The 19402-nt window shown below is 52.0% G+C and overlaps 1 protein-coding gene across 2 annotated transcripts in view; it reads left to right on the plus strand.

The window, feature by feature from the left end:
- MINDY4 (MINDY lysine 48 deubiquitinase 4) overlaps positions 1-19402 on the plus strand; it is a 111557-nt gene that overhangs the window by 68862 nt on the left and 23293 nt on the right. For both annotated transcript variants that reach the window (XM_054692452.1, XM_054692451.1), the window contains exons 11-13: positions 1574-1637; positions 2533-2598; positions 7619-7686. In XM_054692452.1, the coding sequence (XP_054548427.1) occupies positions 1574-1637; positions 2533-2598; positions 7619-7686 (198 nt within the window). The remainder of the gene's footprint in view (positions 1-1573; positions 1638-2532; positions 2599-7618; positions 7687-19402) is intronic.

The raw sequence follows: 19402 nt of genomic DNA on the forward strand, positions 1-19402 counted from the left end.
TGGCCGTGTGCTTCCTTCACTCTGGGAAAATCTTCTCACACTGACCATCTGGCCACAAGGACCGTGTCTGCGTGTCCTCCAAGCCTAGCCCTGTGTCCCAAGCGGGACAAGCCCAGTCAGCCGGCCTGAGAAGCTGGGCAGCTGGCCCTCCATGTAGTTCTGTTCTTGTCTTGGTATGGGGTCAGATCTGCCCTGCCTCCCTCCCTGAGGAGCTCTGGGGTGGGTTACCAGCCTCTGGCCCAGGCAGCCAGGGCTCCTCTATTCCTCTGATCCAGAGACCTCAGAAAACAGCCTTAGTAATCAGTCACCCTGCCAATTTGTGTCATTCTTCCCAAAGCAGGCTCCCTTTGCTGAGAAGGAGGCTTGGCAGTGGAGCCAGAATTGTCTTTCCCTGCTGCTCCTGTCCTCCCCCAGGTGGAGGACCCACCTTTGTAGGCCACCTGGGTGGTTTGCTGGCTTTTCAACCTCAGTCTTTGGAGTGGAAGCATCACTTCGTCCCAGGGCAATGGCTGAGGTTTAGTAAAGGGGGTACCTTTTGGGACCAAGGGCCACACTTGGGTGGAGCCCGGTGGTCACTACAGCACAGTGCTGAACAGAAGGAACCCCAGAGGCTGTTGCTTATTGGCTGAGTTATCTTGGGCAATTGACTCAACCTCTCTGTGCCTCATCTGTTTACTCGTCTGGATAAAGGGAATGATAATGATTATTTAGTAAGGTGATTGTGAGAATTAAATATGTTGATGCAAATAAATGATATAATAAATAATGTTAATAATGATAATAATGACAATAAATAATGTTACCTGTCTGTTTAAATCCTTTAAATGATGAATAATAATGAATGCAAAGTGCTTAAGACAATGTCTGACACATACTAAGTACCTCGTGAGTGTCAGGTACCAATATCGTTGTGATTATTCCTATTGTCTATGGTAACCGTGTTCTAGTTAACTTATTAACCTCAGGCCTTAAGATCTGCCTGGCAGCCCTGACTGCAGAGGAGCAAAAATTCAATTTCACTCTGTTACAAATATTGGAAAACAGAAGACTGGTGAGAAGGAATGACTGGTCCAAGACCACCAGCAGGTCCACTGGCACAGTAATCCTCAAACCCAAGCCTAGCTTCTCGCCTCGGCCTTGTCGGGCTACACACGCAAGCGGCTGTGTAATAGATGCTGGCAGGGTTAGGTGGGGAGCCTCAGAGAGGACAGAGGCTAGAATTCACCACCTCTCTGAAAAGGAAGGGCAGGCCAGTATTTCTTAGTCTGGAAATACTGTTGTCAGTTGTGGCGAGAGGCACTTCCTACTGCCAGGACTTGGGTTTGGTCATCCCAGGCTCTCCTGCTGCTGCCTTTTTCTCTGTTACTTTTTTTCTCCCTGCTAGTGAGTTCTCTGGACTCAAGTCTGTCGGGTGAGTTCAAGCAGGGAAAAAACGAGAAACCCTTGGCTCCTTTCTTTCTTCTGGAGCCATCTTTTTATTTGTCCTCATTTAGCGGCACATGTGGTTTGCGCTGGCGCAGGGGCATGTCTTCTGTCCACGCGGAGGACTCATGCCTCTCCTTTTCCTTTTTAGGGCTTCGGGAACACAGCAGTTCAGTCCAACAGGGAAATACAAAGCAGATGGAGTCTTAGAAACAGTACGGCTTTCTGGAAAATTATCACGCAACCTTTGGCTTTGTTTGGGGACGGTCTCCTTTCATATAAGTAAATCCTTCCTCAGCTGGGGCTGTGCTGGCCCTCCCTGCAGCCCGGGCCTGCAGAGTCCCGTGCCTGGGATGGGGGTGGGGCAGAGGTGGAGGGCTCTGGGGATGGGCTCTCGCTAGACTAGCTTTAAGACCCAAGGTTGATGGATGCCCCATGATGATGGCTCTGGCTGACCACAGCCTTCTCTGTGTCCGCCTTTGGGTGTCTAGCATCCTCTCTGGGATTGTTAGGAGAGGGGAGTAGGGGGCAGAAGGTGGACAGGGAGAGGAAATTAGAAGGTAGAAAAGAGCTGAGTCAGGGTGGAGATCCAGTTATAAACCAGACTTAAGTGAGACAAAGTAATTTAGTGTCTTACTTTGCTGATGATGTTTTCTCTAAAACATATTTTTTCCTGATCTGCCTGTGAAAGTAAAGAAGACTCATAACCCCTGTTTGCCAGTTCTAAATCCAGCAGGCAGTGTTCTGAGTTCAGTGGTGTCCCATCCAGATTGCTTGCCTGCCCCCCACCCCAGCTGCTCACTCAGATATCCATGACTAGCCTGTGGCCCTGCCTGCTGGCCTCTTGCCAGGCTCCTTTGCCTGAGGCCTATGATGTCTCTAATTGGGACCTCTCTAGAGGGAGGCCCAGTGCCTCTGCAGGGCATACTTCATCCTGCAGCCCCAGCTCAGCCCTTCTGCCCAGTACATTGCACACAGGTGTGGGAGTGCCTCCCCTTCCTTGCTCCAAGAACCCCTTCCTGACTGCAGCGCCATACCCAAGTGCTGTCCAGGACAGAGCAGTGTCCATGGGGCTTGGGTAGTTCACCCTGTGTATTTATGTCTTCTCAGCTCATACTCCACAATTTGACCTGCTATGAGGAGCTGGTGACTTTTCTTCAACAAAATATCCATCAGGTATGGCCAATGGTTTACTTCGTGGGATGCGATTTGTTAAGCCTCTGCTTTCTTTGCTCAAGTGATGCTGGTGAGCTGGAACTGGCCTGCCTTCATCCTCACCCTGAGATGGGCAGGTCCTGGAGCTGGCTCCGGTGTGTGGCTGAGGGCAGGGGGATGATTTAGGCTGGAGAAGCATGGACTTGGAGGTAGGGGATCCAATCGCTGCCGCCACACCCTTGAGGACTGGCCATCGATCACAATACAGAGAACTGCCACAGCAGAGGCTGCAGGACACAGAGCTGGGGTAGAACAGGGTCAGAGTGAAGGGTGAAAACAACTAGACTGTGCTTTCTCTCTGTCAGCAGGGAAGCAGCCATCCTGGAAGAAAGAAGCCTTTGTCAGTGAACGGGGCCTGGCGCCTCCTGGGGAGGTGCCAAGAACGAGGGTTGAAGGTCTGAGCACCACTGTAGAGACCCTTCTCAGGACAGGGGCTTGCTTGACATCTCAGGAGAAAGGACTAGGCCAGGCAGGGGCCCTGAGGCACCCAGTGTGCTGGCAGAAAACGGTACTCCCACTCCTGGCTGAGGGGTGGGGTGGAGTACAGCCAGAGCGTGAGAGAAGCACGGTCAAGGGCATTCAGAGTAGGACTCTGGCTTTGCAGAGGAGTGCTGAACGCTCCAGGGGTACAGAACACAGTCTCCGGAACCCTAGGCTTGGGCCTGCTTCTAGGTTACATCCCTTAGTAGCTCTGTGCTCTTGGGCAACTTGCTTAACCTCTCTGTGCTCAGTCTCCTCACCTGTGAACTGGATGGTGTTAGCAGTGACTTTCTCAGAGCACTGTGTGGTGCCTAGAGTCCAGAGCCCTGCTTCATGTCCCCAGGGAGCTTAGCTTTCCTTGTGGCTCTTCTGATCCCCATTGTCATGATTATGTAAGGCAACCTTCAGAGGAGTTAGTTGTAGACATGTAGAAATAAAAGGGAGGAGTCAGCATGGGTCAAGCCCAGGAGACGTGGCCTTTGAGATCCCCAACTAGAAGGCCTCACGATGCCATGGTGCACACTTGTGTGTGTCAGGACTGAAGGAGAGCAGGACACTGAGCCATTCTTTCCTGGGGTGCAGGCAAACTTCCTGTGCCTCTTCTTTGCCCTTCCTTCAGAAGGATGCTGGGGGCAGTGAGCCTGGAGAGCAGGAGAACTCAGCAAACACTGCTACTGGCAGAGTCCCCTCCCCAGCACAACTCCCCGAAGATGCTGAGAGTCTGGGCACAGCCTGGAAATGTCCTGGCCCTGATAGCACACATGCCCCTTGGGTAGATAAACAGGGCCTGCCCTGAGATTTCAGGGAGAAAAATGTGTGATGAACCCCTTAAATTCTCTCCCCCAGAACCGTGGCCTCAGGAACAACTCAGTCCATTGCCAGGCAGCTTGCCTTGCCTAGAAAGCTCTTTTTGCACTGGCTTTTGGGGAGCTGTGTGGGAGGGGTACTGGGGTGGGAGGTACTAGTCGAGGATCTGGGTGTCCTTGGCTGCCTGTCACTTGCTCACTGTCCCTGTCTGTCTCTGGTTCTTTCTGGGGATAGTCCAGTGTTGTCTGCCCACAGGGAACTCACCACCTGGCCCCATGCCACCACCAAGGTCCTGGAGTAGAGGTTCAGGGACTGCTTCTGGATTATTTCTTGGTCACATGTGGCCTCAAGAAAGCTATTGGGCTGCAGCTGCCTCATCTGGAAAATAGGAGATGGTGTAGTTAGCAGATAATGTGCAACTTTGCAGTCCAACTGTAACTCTTCAAGAAGAGACTTAAATGCATGGGAAAGACTCTTGTCCAGATAAAGTCCCAGGCTATCTCTAGATAAGCAGAGAGGAAGCCTACTATTAAATATACCCAACTCATTGTGAGGGTACAGCAGTGTTTCTGATTGCCGAGCTCAGCCTGAGCTGGGCATGGTTTGACAAGGGAGACTGGGACCGAGGGCTCTGGTGTCAACATTCTCTGGTAAAGCACGGTCAGAAGAGGGAATTGCTTCTAGGGGGCAAAGGAGGACCCTGAAGTGATTGACCAAACAACCCAAGGTTCTGAGGCCCTGGCTGTTCACCCTCTGCCCACTGATGGCCCCAGAAGTCACCTCAGCACCAAGGTCTTCACTTCCTTGTCTATAAGATGGGGCTTCCCTTCTCCTTTGGCCTGTACCCCCAGGACTTCAGTGAAACCTCAGCAAGACAGTGATTGTGAAAGAGGTTCAGAGAGTGGGGACTGCAAGAGGGGAGGGAGCTGCCGCCTTTCTACCATGTTCTTGGCCTCCAATAAGCCCTCTCCTGGCCCGGCTTCATCCCTGGGTACAAGCAGTCGATATTTGGCCCACCTCAGTCTGGAAGGCAGTGTTTCCCCTTGTCGTTCAATTTATGTTTTTGCTGGAAGCTGTTGAGCTGCCTCAGCACTGCCCTTACCAAATTCATTTTTCATGGCCTGGGCCTAAGAGGGGTTCTTCGTGCCAGACCTGGAAATGAATGCTTAATCATCCCTGCCCAAAATAAATAGCCTTCTCACTGTGTTTTCATTACTGTTCACCCGCTGGGGCGAAGTGTCTGGCCCACCACTTACCCCCCTCTTCCCCAAGCGAGGGGATGCCTCCGCCCCTGCCTCTGATTGGAGCTCCTGGGTGGGCTCAGGTCTCTCCAGGGCCTGAACAGCACAGGAGAATGGACCCTTCTTCCCAAATGGTCCCTGACATTTCTCTGGCCCCTCAGGGTGCCTTCTGACACATTGCCCTGCCTGAGCACGCCTCTCAATGCAGGCCCCTTGCTTGTGACCGTCCAGATCCTGGCTGCTTGAATTTGATGAAATAATTGTAATAATCTTTTTTCTTTCAAACAAAACAGAATATTGATGCTCTTCAGTTGTGTTCCTGCAAGGGCAAAAAACAAAACAAAACAAAAAACCACGCGGGGGCTCTTTCCCATCCCCAGCAGTCTCTCTTAGCCAGCCCACAGAGACGGCCATAACCAGACCCCGAGAGGTCCCCTTGAGGGTTTTCCAAGGACTGTGGAACATGCTGGTCTGAGCAGGACTAGCAATTCTCCACATTCACATGGAGAGTTGGGATTTACAATGGCTTCTGTGTTCCTTACCTCACCGCAGCGCTGTGAGCGCGCAGGCCAGGCAGGCATATGTGCTCCATGGCTTCCCCGAGACGGAGTGCAAGTCCAGGGCAGAAGTGGTAGTTCTCCAGAGGGGAAACAGAACGACGGACATGTTGTGACTTCTGTAAGGTGACGTCCAAGTCTGTAGCAGAGCTGGGACAAGGCGCTGCTGATCTCCATCCTGAGTCCCCTGCGCGGAGGTGATCAGCCTTACTCTTTGCTATTGTCAGAGCAATCTCACAGGCTTGACCTCCTAGGATATTTGCAGTAACACAAGGAAATATGCAAGATGTTCATTATCCTCATTTTACAAATGGGAAAATTGAATACAACAGAAGTGAAATGACTGACCCGAGATCACAGAACTAAGAAGAAATTGATTTAAGATTGTTGTTGACACATTCATTCCATTTTTACCACAAAAAAAATTTGAAATTACTTATAAAAAATGATTCCTTAACCCCTCTGTGCCTCAGTTTCCTTATCTCTAAAATGTGGATGATAAAAGTCCTTGGAGCTTTTTTGTGTTCCAGCCACGGTGAACCTGCCGTCTCTTGCCCCTGAGTCTTTGTGTGCTTTTCCTCTGGCTGAGAACAGCACTGTCCCTTGGGTTCAGACACCACTTCCACCAAAAGCCTTCCTTGACCTTCCCTCCTTCCCTAAATCCTACGTTGTTTGGAAGGCCCTTCCTGGGTGTTTCCAGAGGACCTGGTATTTCCTCTCAGGGCAGACCTCCCCTCCACCCTATTCAAGTTTCTTATTATTCTTCCTTCCCCGTTACTTCCATGAGGACAGATCCATGTCCATCTTGGATCCATGTTCACAAGTACAGTTAGGAACAGCCTCTTGGCATGGAAATTTAACTCCCTATTTTTTTTTTAATGACCGGCTAATTGAATTACTGACTAAAAACAAAGGCTATATCTTGAGGAAAAGATACTTTTATCAGAATCTTGAGCTGAAATAGTTGCCACAGTTGAGCACCATATTTGGCTCTGAAGCTTCCTGGCAGCCAAGGCAAAAAAATGGAGATATGAGAAATTATATAATTTTCATTGTTCTAAGAAAACAAGCTTCCCTCTGTCTTAAGAAATGGATTACATGTAAGGAACACTGGCTATTATAGTAGGCAATATCTTCAACAGAACAGCTCACATGAAATGGTATCTCCCCCAAAGTATGATAAGTTCTGTAAGTTCTTCACACTGATTTTTGACTGGGGCAGGGGATGGAGGATCCTGGAGGAGAGGATGGGCTGTGGCTTTCTGGGTCACAGGGCAATGTAGAACCAGCATTGTACTAGTTAACACAGGTGCTGAGCCCCGTTCTAAGTGCTTTATAGGGATTATCTCAATATTCATTACTTCCTGATAAGGATAGGTCCTATTCTTATTATCACCCTTATTTCATAGGTGTGAAGACTGAGGACAGAAAAGTTAAGAAGTATCCTTGCTATCATGTACTTTGGAGTGGCAGAGCCAGGCTCCAGGCAGCCAGGGTCCAGGATTTGGGCTCCGAACCTGTCTAGGGACTAGGGAAAGACCAGTAAGGCATTCACCTTGGGCACAACGTTCAAAGGGTGCCAAAAACTTAGTAGTTAGCATAACTAATATTGTAATGTGATACTGAGAAAAATTAAAATTAATCCGAAAAGTCCATGGTGAAGAAAATATAAAAATATTTTTTTCAAAGATTGAATTTACCTAGCACTTGCGCTGCTCACCTCATTCCCCCTTCTGACCCTAATTCTGCTTCAAGGCAGCTCTCTGCTGCTCTCTGTGCAGCTCTCTGCACAGCTCTTTAGAGTAAGTAAACTGGAATCAGATGGTGAGGCCGCTCCTGGGGTGTGGTCCTGAGATGAGGGGGAGGAGGTGCTCATTTCCTTTCTCCTCTCCCCAGTTTGAAGCGGGCCCCTATGGCTGTGTCCTGCTCACTCTGTCTGCCATCCTGTCCAGGTCCACGGAACTGTGAGTATCTTTCTCCCTCTACTCCTGAGCCATACTTGCGTGTCTTGCCCACTGCTGCTCCCCAGAACCTCGGACGGGGGGCACTGGGCACATCATGGGTACTTAGTGAGTGTGCTTGGGATGGATGAGGGGACAGTTGGCTGGTAGAGGAGAGAACAGTTACATTCTGCATACACACGTGTTCAGTGCTGCCTTCTTCTGGTCTCCCCATGTGTGCTGGGGAGTTTGGGAAAGATCTGATACACCCCCCTCAAAGAGTTTGCTGTCCCGCTGGGGTCCCACAGGAGTGTGCACATACGTACGCACTCAGGTGGGCTCCCCTGGACAAGTGTGGGATTGACAATTGAGTCTGAGAACTGGATCTCCCACAAGACCAGGGATCCCCACAAGCTCAGAGAAGGGAAATCTCATCCTAGGCCAAGGCAATTAAGAATGCAAGGCTTATGTCGAGGGCTAGCCCCGAGGCAGGGAGTGGACATGTGTCTGGGGACCTTGGACGGTGTGTGTATGTGCGGGGAGGGCCTGGATCTCTGATCCTGCATTCTTATCAACTTGGCCTCTGGGCTGCCTGAGAGCTGGAGTTCTTTCATCATACTCATTCCTTAGGCGCCTTCTAGGCCTCTTATCCATATTTGTCACCTAGACGTTATGTCACCAGTGAAGGTAGCAGATTAGTAGCCCATTCATGATTTTGTCAAGTATAATTGATTGCTCCATTCACTACCAAGCAGAGAGCAGACCCTGGGGACATGGAGACCTGGGGACAATCAACTTTCACTTTGGAGGGTGCTTGGTGTGAGGGAAGATTTGAGAACAACTCTAAGCAGAGGGGGGAGGAGATGCCTATAAGCGGGGACTGAAAAGAATAGGCCTGTGGTGCTCAGGCTGGGAGGCCCTGACTGACGGAGGCTCTGCTCCCCTGTCTGTGTCACCCGTGGGCTCTGGTACCGGAAGGAGGACGGCAGGGACCTGAGACCTAGTGCTGCTGGCCTCCCTGCTGCTTGCTGCTGCTGACCTTGCTGCACGCGTGTGTATGCAGCATTTTCTTCTAATCCTGCCATAATGATATGCCCACTGCTGGGCATATTCATTCCTGGCCAGGTTCACCCAGGTAGAGACTACAAGCCACGCCGCCTTCTCCCCAGGGTTGGGTGTATTAATCCCTGGGTTGACAGGGTTGGGTGAGCAACCCCAGATGTATGGATGAGACCCTTCAGCTCACTTGGGAGAAGCTGAGCTCCCAGAAGGGCCAGGCCTGGTGATATATCTGGCAGTGTGATCCTCCCAGCCTCAGTTTCCCTGTCTGTACAAGGGTCCCTCTAGTCCTCTGTATATAGGGTGTGTCTGCTCTGCTCTGGATCACTGCTGCAGGTGCCACTGGGAGCCAAGGAGCGAGTTACCCTCTTCACATTTGTGTCCAGCTAGGGTGGTTTGGCAGCCCTGGGCCTCAGGCCCCAAGTCCAGGCCACTCTTCTTGTTGTCCAGAGCTGAAGGACTGGGACCGCATCTGCCCTCCAACCCCCACCCCATTCAAATGAGCCAGGCAAGGGTCAGTCCCTGTCTAGGCCGCGGCACCTGTCGGCCACCTGTGTGAGGAAGACTGCACTGCTGGACCTGCGAGCCTCATGCTATGGGTCTGATGTCACAGTCCTGCCAACCCCGCCTCCCACCAGGGACAGAGACACGCCCAGACACACAGGCAGATACATACACGGACAGGGGTGTGTCATCTAATGGGAGTCGCCTCCTCCCCCTTGTTCCCAGGCAGGGGAGAGGGTAAATGATAATTGTCTTCCCCTCAGGGTCCCTAAGAAGGTTGATGATATCAAGGTCTCCGTGGGCAGGCTCAACAGCCTGGTCCCCTCCTTCCAGAAGGGCCACTACAGAGACCTGTGCTGGCCTTGGACCCAGCAGGGCGTTGGCTGGGTTTGTTTTACTCCTGTGGCCTTCCCTTCTTCCTAGAGCCAGGTCCTTTGCTTTCCCATCCACACACAGTGCTCGTTTAGCCCCACGCAGCCCTGTTAGGCAGCACACTGACTTCTCTCTCCATCTCTGTGCTTCTGAGGAGGAAGCAAGGCTTTGAGAAGTCAGTGACTTGCCCCAGGTTTCTACAGCGTGACTCAGGCCCCCTGGTCTGAGCGGGGCTCATAGGATTTGCTATTTAAGGACCTGAGCTTGGAAGTATAGCAGACTTGGTGTCAGGCCTGACTATAATCCTCTGAGCCTGAGTTTCTTGCTCTTTGAAATGGGATGAGAATTCCTGCCTCATAAAATGAAGGAAGAAACGTGTGCGCTTGGCTGGCCTCCTGGTGGGGAGCAAGCCTTGACGAACGGCTGCTGCCTTTTCCATCCTGTTCCAGCAGCGCTCAGGTGCTTCTTGTGTCCTCTTCTGTCTGCGCCGTCTGTTTTGGCTTGGCAGCTTGTGGTGGTGGCCATGTTTCTCCCTTGGTAGACATGGCCACGGGCATGTCAGTGTGTGGTGGTGCTTGCCCTGGGCAGGCCCTGCCTGCACAGCTAGGGGCAACCTCAGAGCTGTGTGTGGTTGCTCGGGGAGGGGGGCAGGAGAGGGGATGGGAGTGAGCCACCCAGAGGTGTACTGGAAAAGACTCTTTTTTTTTTTTTTTTTTTTTAATAGAGGCATGTTTTTATTTATTTGTTTGTTTGTTTGTTTGTTTTGTTTATACATGCACTGGGTACAGTCAGAAGCGCGGGAGGGTGAAAGAATTCACCAGAGCCAGAGTAGGGAGCAGACCAGGCAGAAGGACCGAAGTACACTGCTGAGGGGAGCAGCGGGCGGCAGGAGAGGTCTGCGCGCCATGTGGGACCCTCCTCCGGTGGCCGGGGAGCAGCCGGGGATCGAACCGGCGCCACAGAGGCCGCGGGCAGCTTCGCAACCCAGCGCTCTACCGCTGCGCCACCTGGGAGGCCTGGAAAAGACTCTTAACTCCCTCTTTCTTGTTCAAGTTCAAGAATACTTTCAGTTCCCTGTCTGGTCTGAGGGTTTCAGGTGGGGAATAGGGCATGGCCTGCGCCACCTGTTCCCAGTCCGACCAGTCTCAGGATGGTTGCCTGCCAGAGACTTGAAATCAGAGTGGAGCCCACCTATGCTCCCCTGGCCCTGGTCGGGGAGGCTTCCTGAAGTGGGGTGGCAGCTGAAAGGAGGACAGACAAGACTGAGAGCAGGATGGGAAGAGCCTGTCATGATGCTACCCAGATCCTGTGAGAGTCACGCTGAAATCATTTAAAATAACACGTTAACATTCCTGGCATTTCCGAGGGCTCCTCTGAAAAAGTTTTTCTCTCGCCTGCGCCCTCAGAATGGGTGCTCCTGGAACGTCCACTCCCCCTCACATGCCTGTCATGTTGCACTCCGGCGGCGCTCCCCTCTGCTCCAGCGCTTCCAATCTCCCTTCTCGGGAGAGACGCCAGGCCTGGCTCCAGGTTTGCTGTGATTCATCTGGTGGTGATAACAGGGCTGTGAAAACCCACCTCGTTCCTCCTGTGCCGGGGTTAGCAACTTGCAAAGGCCTTTCCTTATGAACACTTGGGCTTGGGGGGCAGAAATCACTGCACAGGCGCCATCTGTCAGACTGAGTAGAGAGGGGTTTGTCCAGGGCAGCCAATGAGGACAAATCACGGGGGAGCATCCTGCTGACTGGCTGCAGTATGCAGTGTAGCTTCAGGATACTGGGTTCTCCAACAGGCGGTGTGGCTGAGCCAACCTGTGCCTTAGCTCCTTTATCTCTCTTTTTATAACGAAACAAAATCTGAGCTTTACCCAAATAAACTGTACCCCAAATATCCTTATTAAAGCAGATGCAGCAGAACTACTTTGACCAGAGTTTTGGGGGTTTCAGGAGACCCCCAAATGAAGACCCCAGACTGCCCCACCCATCTCCCAACCCCTTTTGGAGAAGCCCCAGGTCTGCAAACATAGCTTAAAAACCATAGGACAAGATGACTTGTGAGGGCCTTACTATTCGGGTTCAGATTCAGCTTTCCTGAACCTGTTGATGCTGTTTTGGGGTGATATGTTTCTATTATGGGCAGTTGAAACATATCTTGGTAGCCCAAAGAGAAGCAGAGTGTCTCAAATCACACACTAGGGAGAAGTGGAGTAGGGGACTGGGACACACTTCAGTTCTTCTCATATATATATTTGGAGAGAGAGAGAGAGAAAGAGAGAGAGAGAGAGAGAGAGAGAGAGAGAGAGAGAGAGAGAGAGAGTGTGAGAGAGAGAGAGAGAAAGAGAGAGAGAGATGCAGAGCTAGGGTGAGGCCACCATGGGCAGATGCAAATTTGGTGGAGTGCAGCCTCATGGCTGCCTGGCCACTTCGCTCTCCGAGGTTGAAAGAACAGTAGCGATACTGGCCTTGGAGGTTTTCTTTACCCCAGACTGAGTGCAAAGCCTTGTGAAGGTTTTATTTTTTTCCACTTGATTTCAAGCCATCTATTTTCTTTCCTCAGATCTCGGGTTGCTTACAGTAAATCTCATACTGGCTTTCACGCTCTCCTAGTTCCATGGCTTTCCAAACCACAGAGCCAGAACTCTCCCTCCAGCTCTCACAAGCCCCAAGGCTGCTTAGGGTCCTGTGGTCAGGACCAGCTCCAAGTCAGGTCCATGCAGCACAGCATGCGGTGCTCCAGCCCCTTAGGGAGTCAGCATGGAGGGCCTGGCCCCGGGGAGGGCCCAGATGATGCCTGCTGGAGGGTGTAGGCCTGGGCTCGGTGGTGAGGTAACTTGTGAAGAAAGTCTTTTCATGCGGTAGATCCTTGGCATTTAGTACAGTGGCAACTTCAGCTGCTAAAGGCAATCTTAAAGTTCCAAAATAGGTGGTACTTTGTCATTTGCTGAAGTAATTTTTGAACAGCACAAGCCAGGCACTGAGGACAAAGGTATGGCTGAGGGGCAACACCCACATGTGGTGACCTTGTTGCTTTCACTAATGCTCCAAGAACAACAACAACATGACTTTTTTCTGTGTGAAAATGCTCTGAAATGAAAGTTCATAAGGTAACACAAAGGTAAGTGACAGAAGCTTAATTCTTATCATAAGCAGAAAGCAAAGCTATTCATTCACAGCGAAAGTCCTAGGTGCAGGAGTGGCTGGGTCTGGGAACCCAGGCATGAGCTTGGGCCTTGGTGTCTCTCCTGGTGCCTCTTGACTCTTCATTCCTCTGTCTCAGTGGTGTTCTCAGAAGACCCTAGGTGGGAAGGGAGTCCTTTCTCCAGTACTCCTCATCCCCCCAGGTACCTGGTCCCTTTCCCGATGCCACCTGTGGTCAAGCCTGTGCCACACCCACCAAGAGGTCTGTGAATGGGCCACCTCTGAAGGCAGACAGCACCCAAAGGGGTCTATCACACCAACGGGGAAAGGCTCTGTCTAGAGTCAAAGGGCAGGAGGGCAGATGTCGGTCTGTCTGCTGGGTCGGATCTGGGCATTGGTGGAGGCCCCACAGCTTGTTCTAAGAAATGAAGAAAAACAATGCCAAACCTTCCATTTCTAGGAGAACTCACTGAACGGAGACTGGCAGGGTCACCGGTGGGCCGTGGCATATGGATTTGAGTAGGAGGCTGTTCATGTTGCCAGTCCAGGGTTTCTGGGTCCCAGATATCCCTCCTGAGGAATAGGATTTGAGTCAGCTTTGTCCTCCACCCTCCAGCGTGCTCTCTAAACTCTTCCAGTCCAGGATAACGGATGAAGCAGTTGGTCTCTCCCTTGGCTCTCTCACATACAGCATGAGAGATGGAGCAGCATAGGAAAGGGCCCTTCCTGCCTGACATGCCGAGAACATTTTACTGTACCTGACAACAGCAGGAATTTCCTCAGTGAACTTCAAGTCAACTTTCACCTCAATTTGCTTTTAGGTGGAGGCCAAGCTAATGGGTACTTGAAGCAAACATCTAAAGAGACCAGGGTGAGGGGTGTGAGACAGACCGGAAGTGCTCGCCAGTCCCAGTGCCACCAGAAATAGCAAATGCCCTTCAGACCTCTCTTCCCTTGAGGGGCCATCCTTCTTCAGGTCCTGTCGCTGGGATCCTGTGGCTCCTGTGTACCCGCTGCGTGACCAGAGCTCTGTCCTGCAGCTCAGTTTGGCTGCCCCTGGAGGTCCCATGAAGCCCACTCACTCTGTGTGAGGCCCAGCAGGAGGGGTCCTCACTGCTCTCTGGGCTTGGGGGGCTTTCAGCAACTTGAGAGGCAGGCCCACAGACCTGGGACCAGTACCCCACTTTGCAGATGGAAGGGCGAAGGCTCTGAGAAGTTAAGGGCAGGTTGATGGAACAGCTGACACACCGCGTCTCCTGTCTCTAAGTCTGAGACTCTGCCCACACTGGCCTTCCTGGGCTGGGGGAGGGGTTGTGGTGTGTGGCTATGTTCTGCCAATGTAAATGGAGAAGTAAAAATCAAGACCCCCAAGTAGACCCACACTAAAGTGGATGCCTCTCTGCCCACTTCACTCTCCATTTAACTTCAGTTGGCACGGTCTGGCCCCAGACCCATGGTCTGGCTGCTGAGGGGGCACATCACGGCCAGTAAGTGCCAGCGGGCTGTGGCTGAGGGACACGGAACCTGAGGGATGGATGGGGACCTGCAGAGGAGGGAGGCCAAGCTCAGGTCACACTGGGGTTAGTGGCAGAACTGGGAGTGTCTGCTACCCCTCAGTGCCCCGGGCACCCCCTCAGCCTCTAGGCCCACAAATGGCTCTGGAGCCCAGATAAAGAGGACAGGGGTTGGTTGGAGGGAGAGGCAATTAGCTTCTTAGAAGAATCTTCTGTTCCAGGATGGCCTCAGCTGCTTGGGTAGGCTACTTTCTTCTTCCTGCTCCCTCACACCTCTGCCTGCCTTCTCACACCTCTGCCTGCCCCCTCACACCTTTGGGTCCAATTTCTGGGGGCTGTTCCATGAGTGCCTTCTTGCAGCTTCTCTCAGCATGGGATGGGCAAGCGTGTCAATTTAAGCCCATTTGATGTGTCCCTGTGGCGTTCAGAGCCCCGTTCTGGGCAGCTGTGGGCCACATGGATACAACATAACCCAAGGCATCCAAGTCCTGTGCCTGGAGGGGCAAGAAAGACACGTGTAGAACAGATGTGGGATATCCTGGAAGGGTGGGGCACAGCTTACCTAGAACAAGGGAGGTGTATTTTGTGGAGGAGGGAACATTTATGTGGGGATGGTTTTAGCAGGCAGCAAGAACTAATAGGCAAAGGCCAGTGGTGGGGATTTGCAGGGAACAGTTGTACAAGGTCTGGTTGGGAAGGAGACAGAAGGCAGCTTGGGAAGGCTCCTTCCTCCAGGCTGTTCCCTCTCTCCCATCTACATACCTTACCCTGCCTCCTGGACTTGCTTCTGGAACCTTCCTCTCCAGTCGTCTGCCTGGAGAATGGAAATAACAGCCCTGTCTGCCAACCTGTTTGCAGCTACAAGCCTTCTTTATGGCCTCTGCTTTATTGCAACAGCTCTTTGAGGTGGCTACCAGATATTGCCAGTGGGGGATGACACACCCAAAGCTCAGAGACAGAAGCCAGTTGCCGAAGGTCACATAGTGCAGGTGGCATAAGAGCCCTGACAACCATGTGTTTTGACTCATTGTCCACTCCTTGTCAGCCTTCCTGGGAAAACAGACAGTATCTGCTGAGTTCAAATCCTTTTCAAATATTCATGGTTACATTTCGACCTCTCAGAGGCCACCGTTTATTCTGGGTTCTTGGCCGTGATACGAATGGTTGAGGTTGCAGGAATCGTGACCTCTCAGTCATTGTTTTTTTAAATTTTATTATTGTTGTTATCGTAGGAAAAAGGAAGTGACATTTACCGAATGCCAAATGCTTTATATAGTTCATCTCATTCAGTTCTCACAGCAATCTGTAATAGAAAGAGGCATCATCATACCCATATTGCAAGTGGGGAAACTGAGGCTCAGAAAGGGCGCACTAAGGAAGCAGCAGCAGCTGGATTTGAATCCAGGCAGGACTCCCCGACTTCTGAGCCCCAGTTCTCTTGGTTGTGTCACAACTGCACTTGTCACTATTGATGTTGTCCTCAAAAGTCATTAAAAATCCCTCCAAACAAAGGGTTGTCTCTGGAGGTGGCTGCAAGTGGTTGGGATGCACGGGAAGGCCTGGCCTGTGATGCAGGGGTGGCAGGAGGGACAGAGAGAAGCTGGCCCAGCGGCACATGGTGGTGCCTCTGGCTGGTGCCCTTAAGGTCAGGTGGAAGGGAGGTGGCTGGCGAGTCCTCCCAGGTTAATTCCTGCCTGTTTTAGGCTTGATGTTTTAACTATCAGAGTCATGGACCAGGCATACTCGTTCACATTCTAGAAGCTCCCCAGAGACCCCTTGCTCCAGTTCTCTGGCTTTATATGAGGGCACGGGCTGAGAGAAAGGCAGGGACTTGCTGAAACGAAAGGCTGTGACCGTAGCTGGAACCCTGACTCTAGGCTACTCGGACATATTTTTTTTCTCATTCAGAAACTTCTGTACAAAATGCCCAGATTCACATGTTTAGACACATGGGGGGAGACTTTAGGGTCAAGAGACAAGCTGTGTCCCAGCCACAGGGTGGGGACCAGGAGTGGGACTTAAGGGCTCCTGGACCTGCGTGGAACTGGCCACCCAGGTTGCCGTCACGTGTTTCAGGCCATCGCCGACACTGTGACGTTGGTGCTGGGGTCTAGTGATGACCTGCTGGCTGTGGGACCCCAAGACCACACATTCCTTCTCCTTTCTGGGCCTCAGCTTCCCTATCGATGAAACAGTGGTTCTTGCCCCCCTGCATTCTTGAGGTTATGGAGAGGAACGTGGGTGGGTCTGAGACCTTTGTGAGTCTGCTCAGTGGCAGAATCTGTGCCTTGAGGTGTGTGACGAAGGGCGGACTGGAGGGAGGCAGCCAAACTTCCACCCAGCATTGGGCACTGAAGCTGGCTGACCTCTTCACTAGCCTGAGGCCAGTCGTGTTCTTTCTCTAGGCATTTCCCGATCAACAATATGCTGAACCCTTAGGGCTCTGTGAGGCCGCTGCCCGCTTTGTCCTGTTTCTTGTTCCTCAGAGTCTCTGGGAGCTTCTGATGGGGCCAGAGCTGGGAAGCAGTCCTTGCTGACATCAGGGCCAGAGCTCTCTGATTCCCCCCCACCACCCCATCAATGGATGCGCTGGATACCCCCAAGCCTGGGCCATCACTTAGAAACTACTGGTCCAGGTTCTGGCCCTATGTTCCCAGAATGCTCAGCAGAGGGGCAGCGGCTTAGTCAGGGCCAAGCCCTTCCTCCTCATAACTTTCCATGTCCCAGTCAAGTCCATCAGGCTCCTCCACTTTGTGCTTCTTGGAATCTGAAATCTAGGTGAGCCCCTGCTTCCTAGAGGGGTTCCTAGTGCAGGAGGCCTTCTGGGGACATGCTTAGTCATGCAGGCCTGGACGCCTATCACCCAGCCTGGGGATGCTTCCTCAGACAGCATGAAATTCTCTTGGGACCCAGGGTTGTCCAGCTTCCAGGAAGACTGTGGAAGGGGCCTCTTCGCCCGTAGGCTGGAATGGTCTTTAGTCCCTGGGAAGAGCCTGTCACAGCCTGCAGCTCCAGCCCAGGACATGCCGGGACCTCAGAGCTCAGGCAGCTTCTTCTGCTCTTGGCTGCATGACTTTGGAGACCTAGCTGTTCTGGATATTCGATCCCAGTTGAAGAGAAGGCTCTGAATCCTAGAAAGATGTTGAGGGCCACTTGTCCTACATTACAAAGACCGCTGTAACAAAGTACCATAGTCCAGTGGTTTATACTACACAACTCTATCGTCTCATGGTTCTGGAGGCTGGAAATCCAAGGTGTTGGCAGCATTTGTTTGTTCCAGGCCTCTCTCCTTGGCTTGCAGACGGCAGCCTTCTCACTGTGTCCTCATGCAGTCTGTCCTCTGTGTGTATGCATCACTGGTATTCCTCTGTCCCCCAATTTCCTCTTCTTAAAAGGACAACAGTCAGATTGGATTAGGGTCCACCCCAAAGGCTGCCTTGTTTAGCTTAATCATCCCTTGAAAGACTATTTCCAAATGTAGACACATTCTAAGGCAGTAAGATTTAGGGCTTCAACATATGAATGGGGGGGGGGGCACTGTTTTGCCCATAGCAACATTCATGCATGCAGGTCCTTCATGTTGTAAAAAGGGGAGATTGAGGCCCAAAGAGGAGAGGTTTGCACTCACTCATCAAACCCAGGCCCAAAGTAGGGCCTGGTGACGGCCCTGCTGTGAGCTGCCTTCTCTCTGGGCAGAGCAGAGACTGTTGTTCCTTTGCTCAAAGGCTTCTGACACTCAGCTCTCTGGGGAATTCCCCTAGAGGGAGGTCTGGGCATCTAGATTTGCCAAAGTTGTAAATCTCTTAAGCCATAAGCTGCTCCTTGGCGTCTCCCGAATGGCCTAATGTGAAATACAGATGTTCCTCCCTTTTAAGATTCGAGCTCACTTCTGAATTTCCCATCGTGTTTGCACCTAAGGATGCAATTACCATTTCCTCCCATTGTCCTTTCTGCCTGTCCCTCTGCTCTCAGCTGACGCAGGCTCTCAAACCCGCTGGGTGAACACGAGGCTGTGAGTTTATGAAGATCAGACTGCTTCTGAAAGCTTCGGACTGGCTCCGGGCCAGCGATACTTATCAGTCCACCCAGGGCTCCTTTGAGGTTATTTTCTTCTCTTCAGAAGATGCCTGTATATGCTGCGGAGAGTGTTTCCATCAATTCTTCTGCCTGAGCTGGTGCCAGCCCAGTGCTGCCCTCGGCCATTCGTCCCCCGAGCCGGCTCCTTCCCAGGCATACTGGGCTATGTGGGGCAGGCCAGCCCCTAAAGCCCTTCCTGAAGATCCCAGGTCTGTGACTCTCGGCTGCACCCCTGCACCACGCCAGCCCCAGCGCCTGCCTTCTCATGTGGGCTGCAAACCATCCTGTTTGACCACGGCTGTTAAAAACCACAAGAAAGCTTTGTTCCTGCAGAGGTCACGGAGCTTGAGTTTCTGAGTATCCTTTGGGAAGGGCACAGGGACCAGGGTTACCCGTGTGTTAGGTTTGTGGATTCACGGCACATCTTAGATGTAAAGCATAAAATTGAGACCAGGTTTCTATTTTCTTCCACGAAGAGGAAAAACAAAAGGTCATGATTGCTAAGTCCTTCCTACCTCTGGGCTGCTGCTTGGTGCTGTCTTTGGGATGAAGCAGACAGACCACACTTGAGCACAGGCTGGGTGGGCTGCATGCCCTGGGCCATGTGCTGGAGGGCTGGGGGCAGCTCCCTACCCTGTCATTGCACCCCTGGTGTCGCATCTTTCCATATCTATAAAGTCGAGGGGCTGAGGGGCCCGGAGTGGGGGGGCCCTTCTCCAGGGGCTGAGTGCCTGGGGGGCTGGGGGCTGAAATCGCCACCCTCTGAATGTGTCCCTCGATGGCAGCTCCTTTCCTGTACACTCCTTCACGACTGTTTACAAGTCCTGAGGGAGTTTTTTTAGGAGAGAGAAGGGGAATCATGTGCTAATGGACTTCCTAGGTGGTAGGAGGGTCTCGAGATTCAGGGTTGGTTGGTTTATTTTCCTCTTGGTGCTGACCTCACATGGACAGGGCTACCAGGATGCTCTGAATTGTTCTGGTCCCCAACAGCATAGTCCTAGAAATCCATTTCTTTTGTTTTGAGGGATTTCTTTTGGCTCAGGGGCTTTTTACACTGTGGCTTTTTGAGAACCCCAT

This window comes from Talpa occidentalis, unplaced genomic scaffold (genome assembly GCF_014898055.3).
Source record: "Talpa occidentalis isolate TD23 unplaced genomic scaffold, MPIMG_talOcc4v2.1, whole genome shotgun sequence".
Taxonomy (NCBI): Eukaryota; Metazoa; Chordata; class Mammalia; order Eulipotyphla; family Talpidae; genus Talpa; species Talpa occidentalis.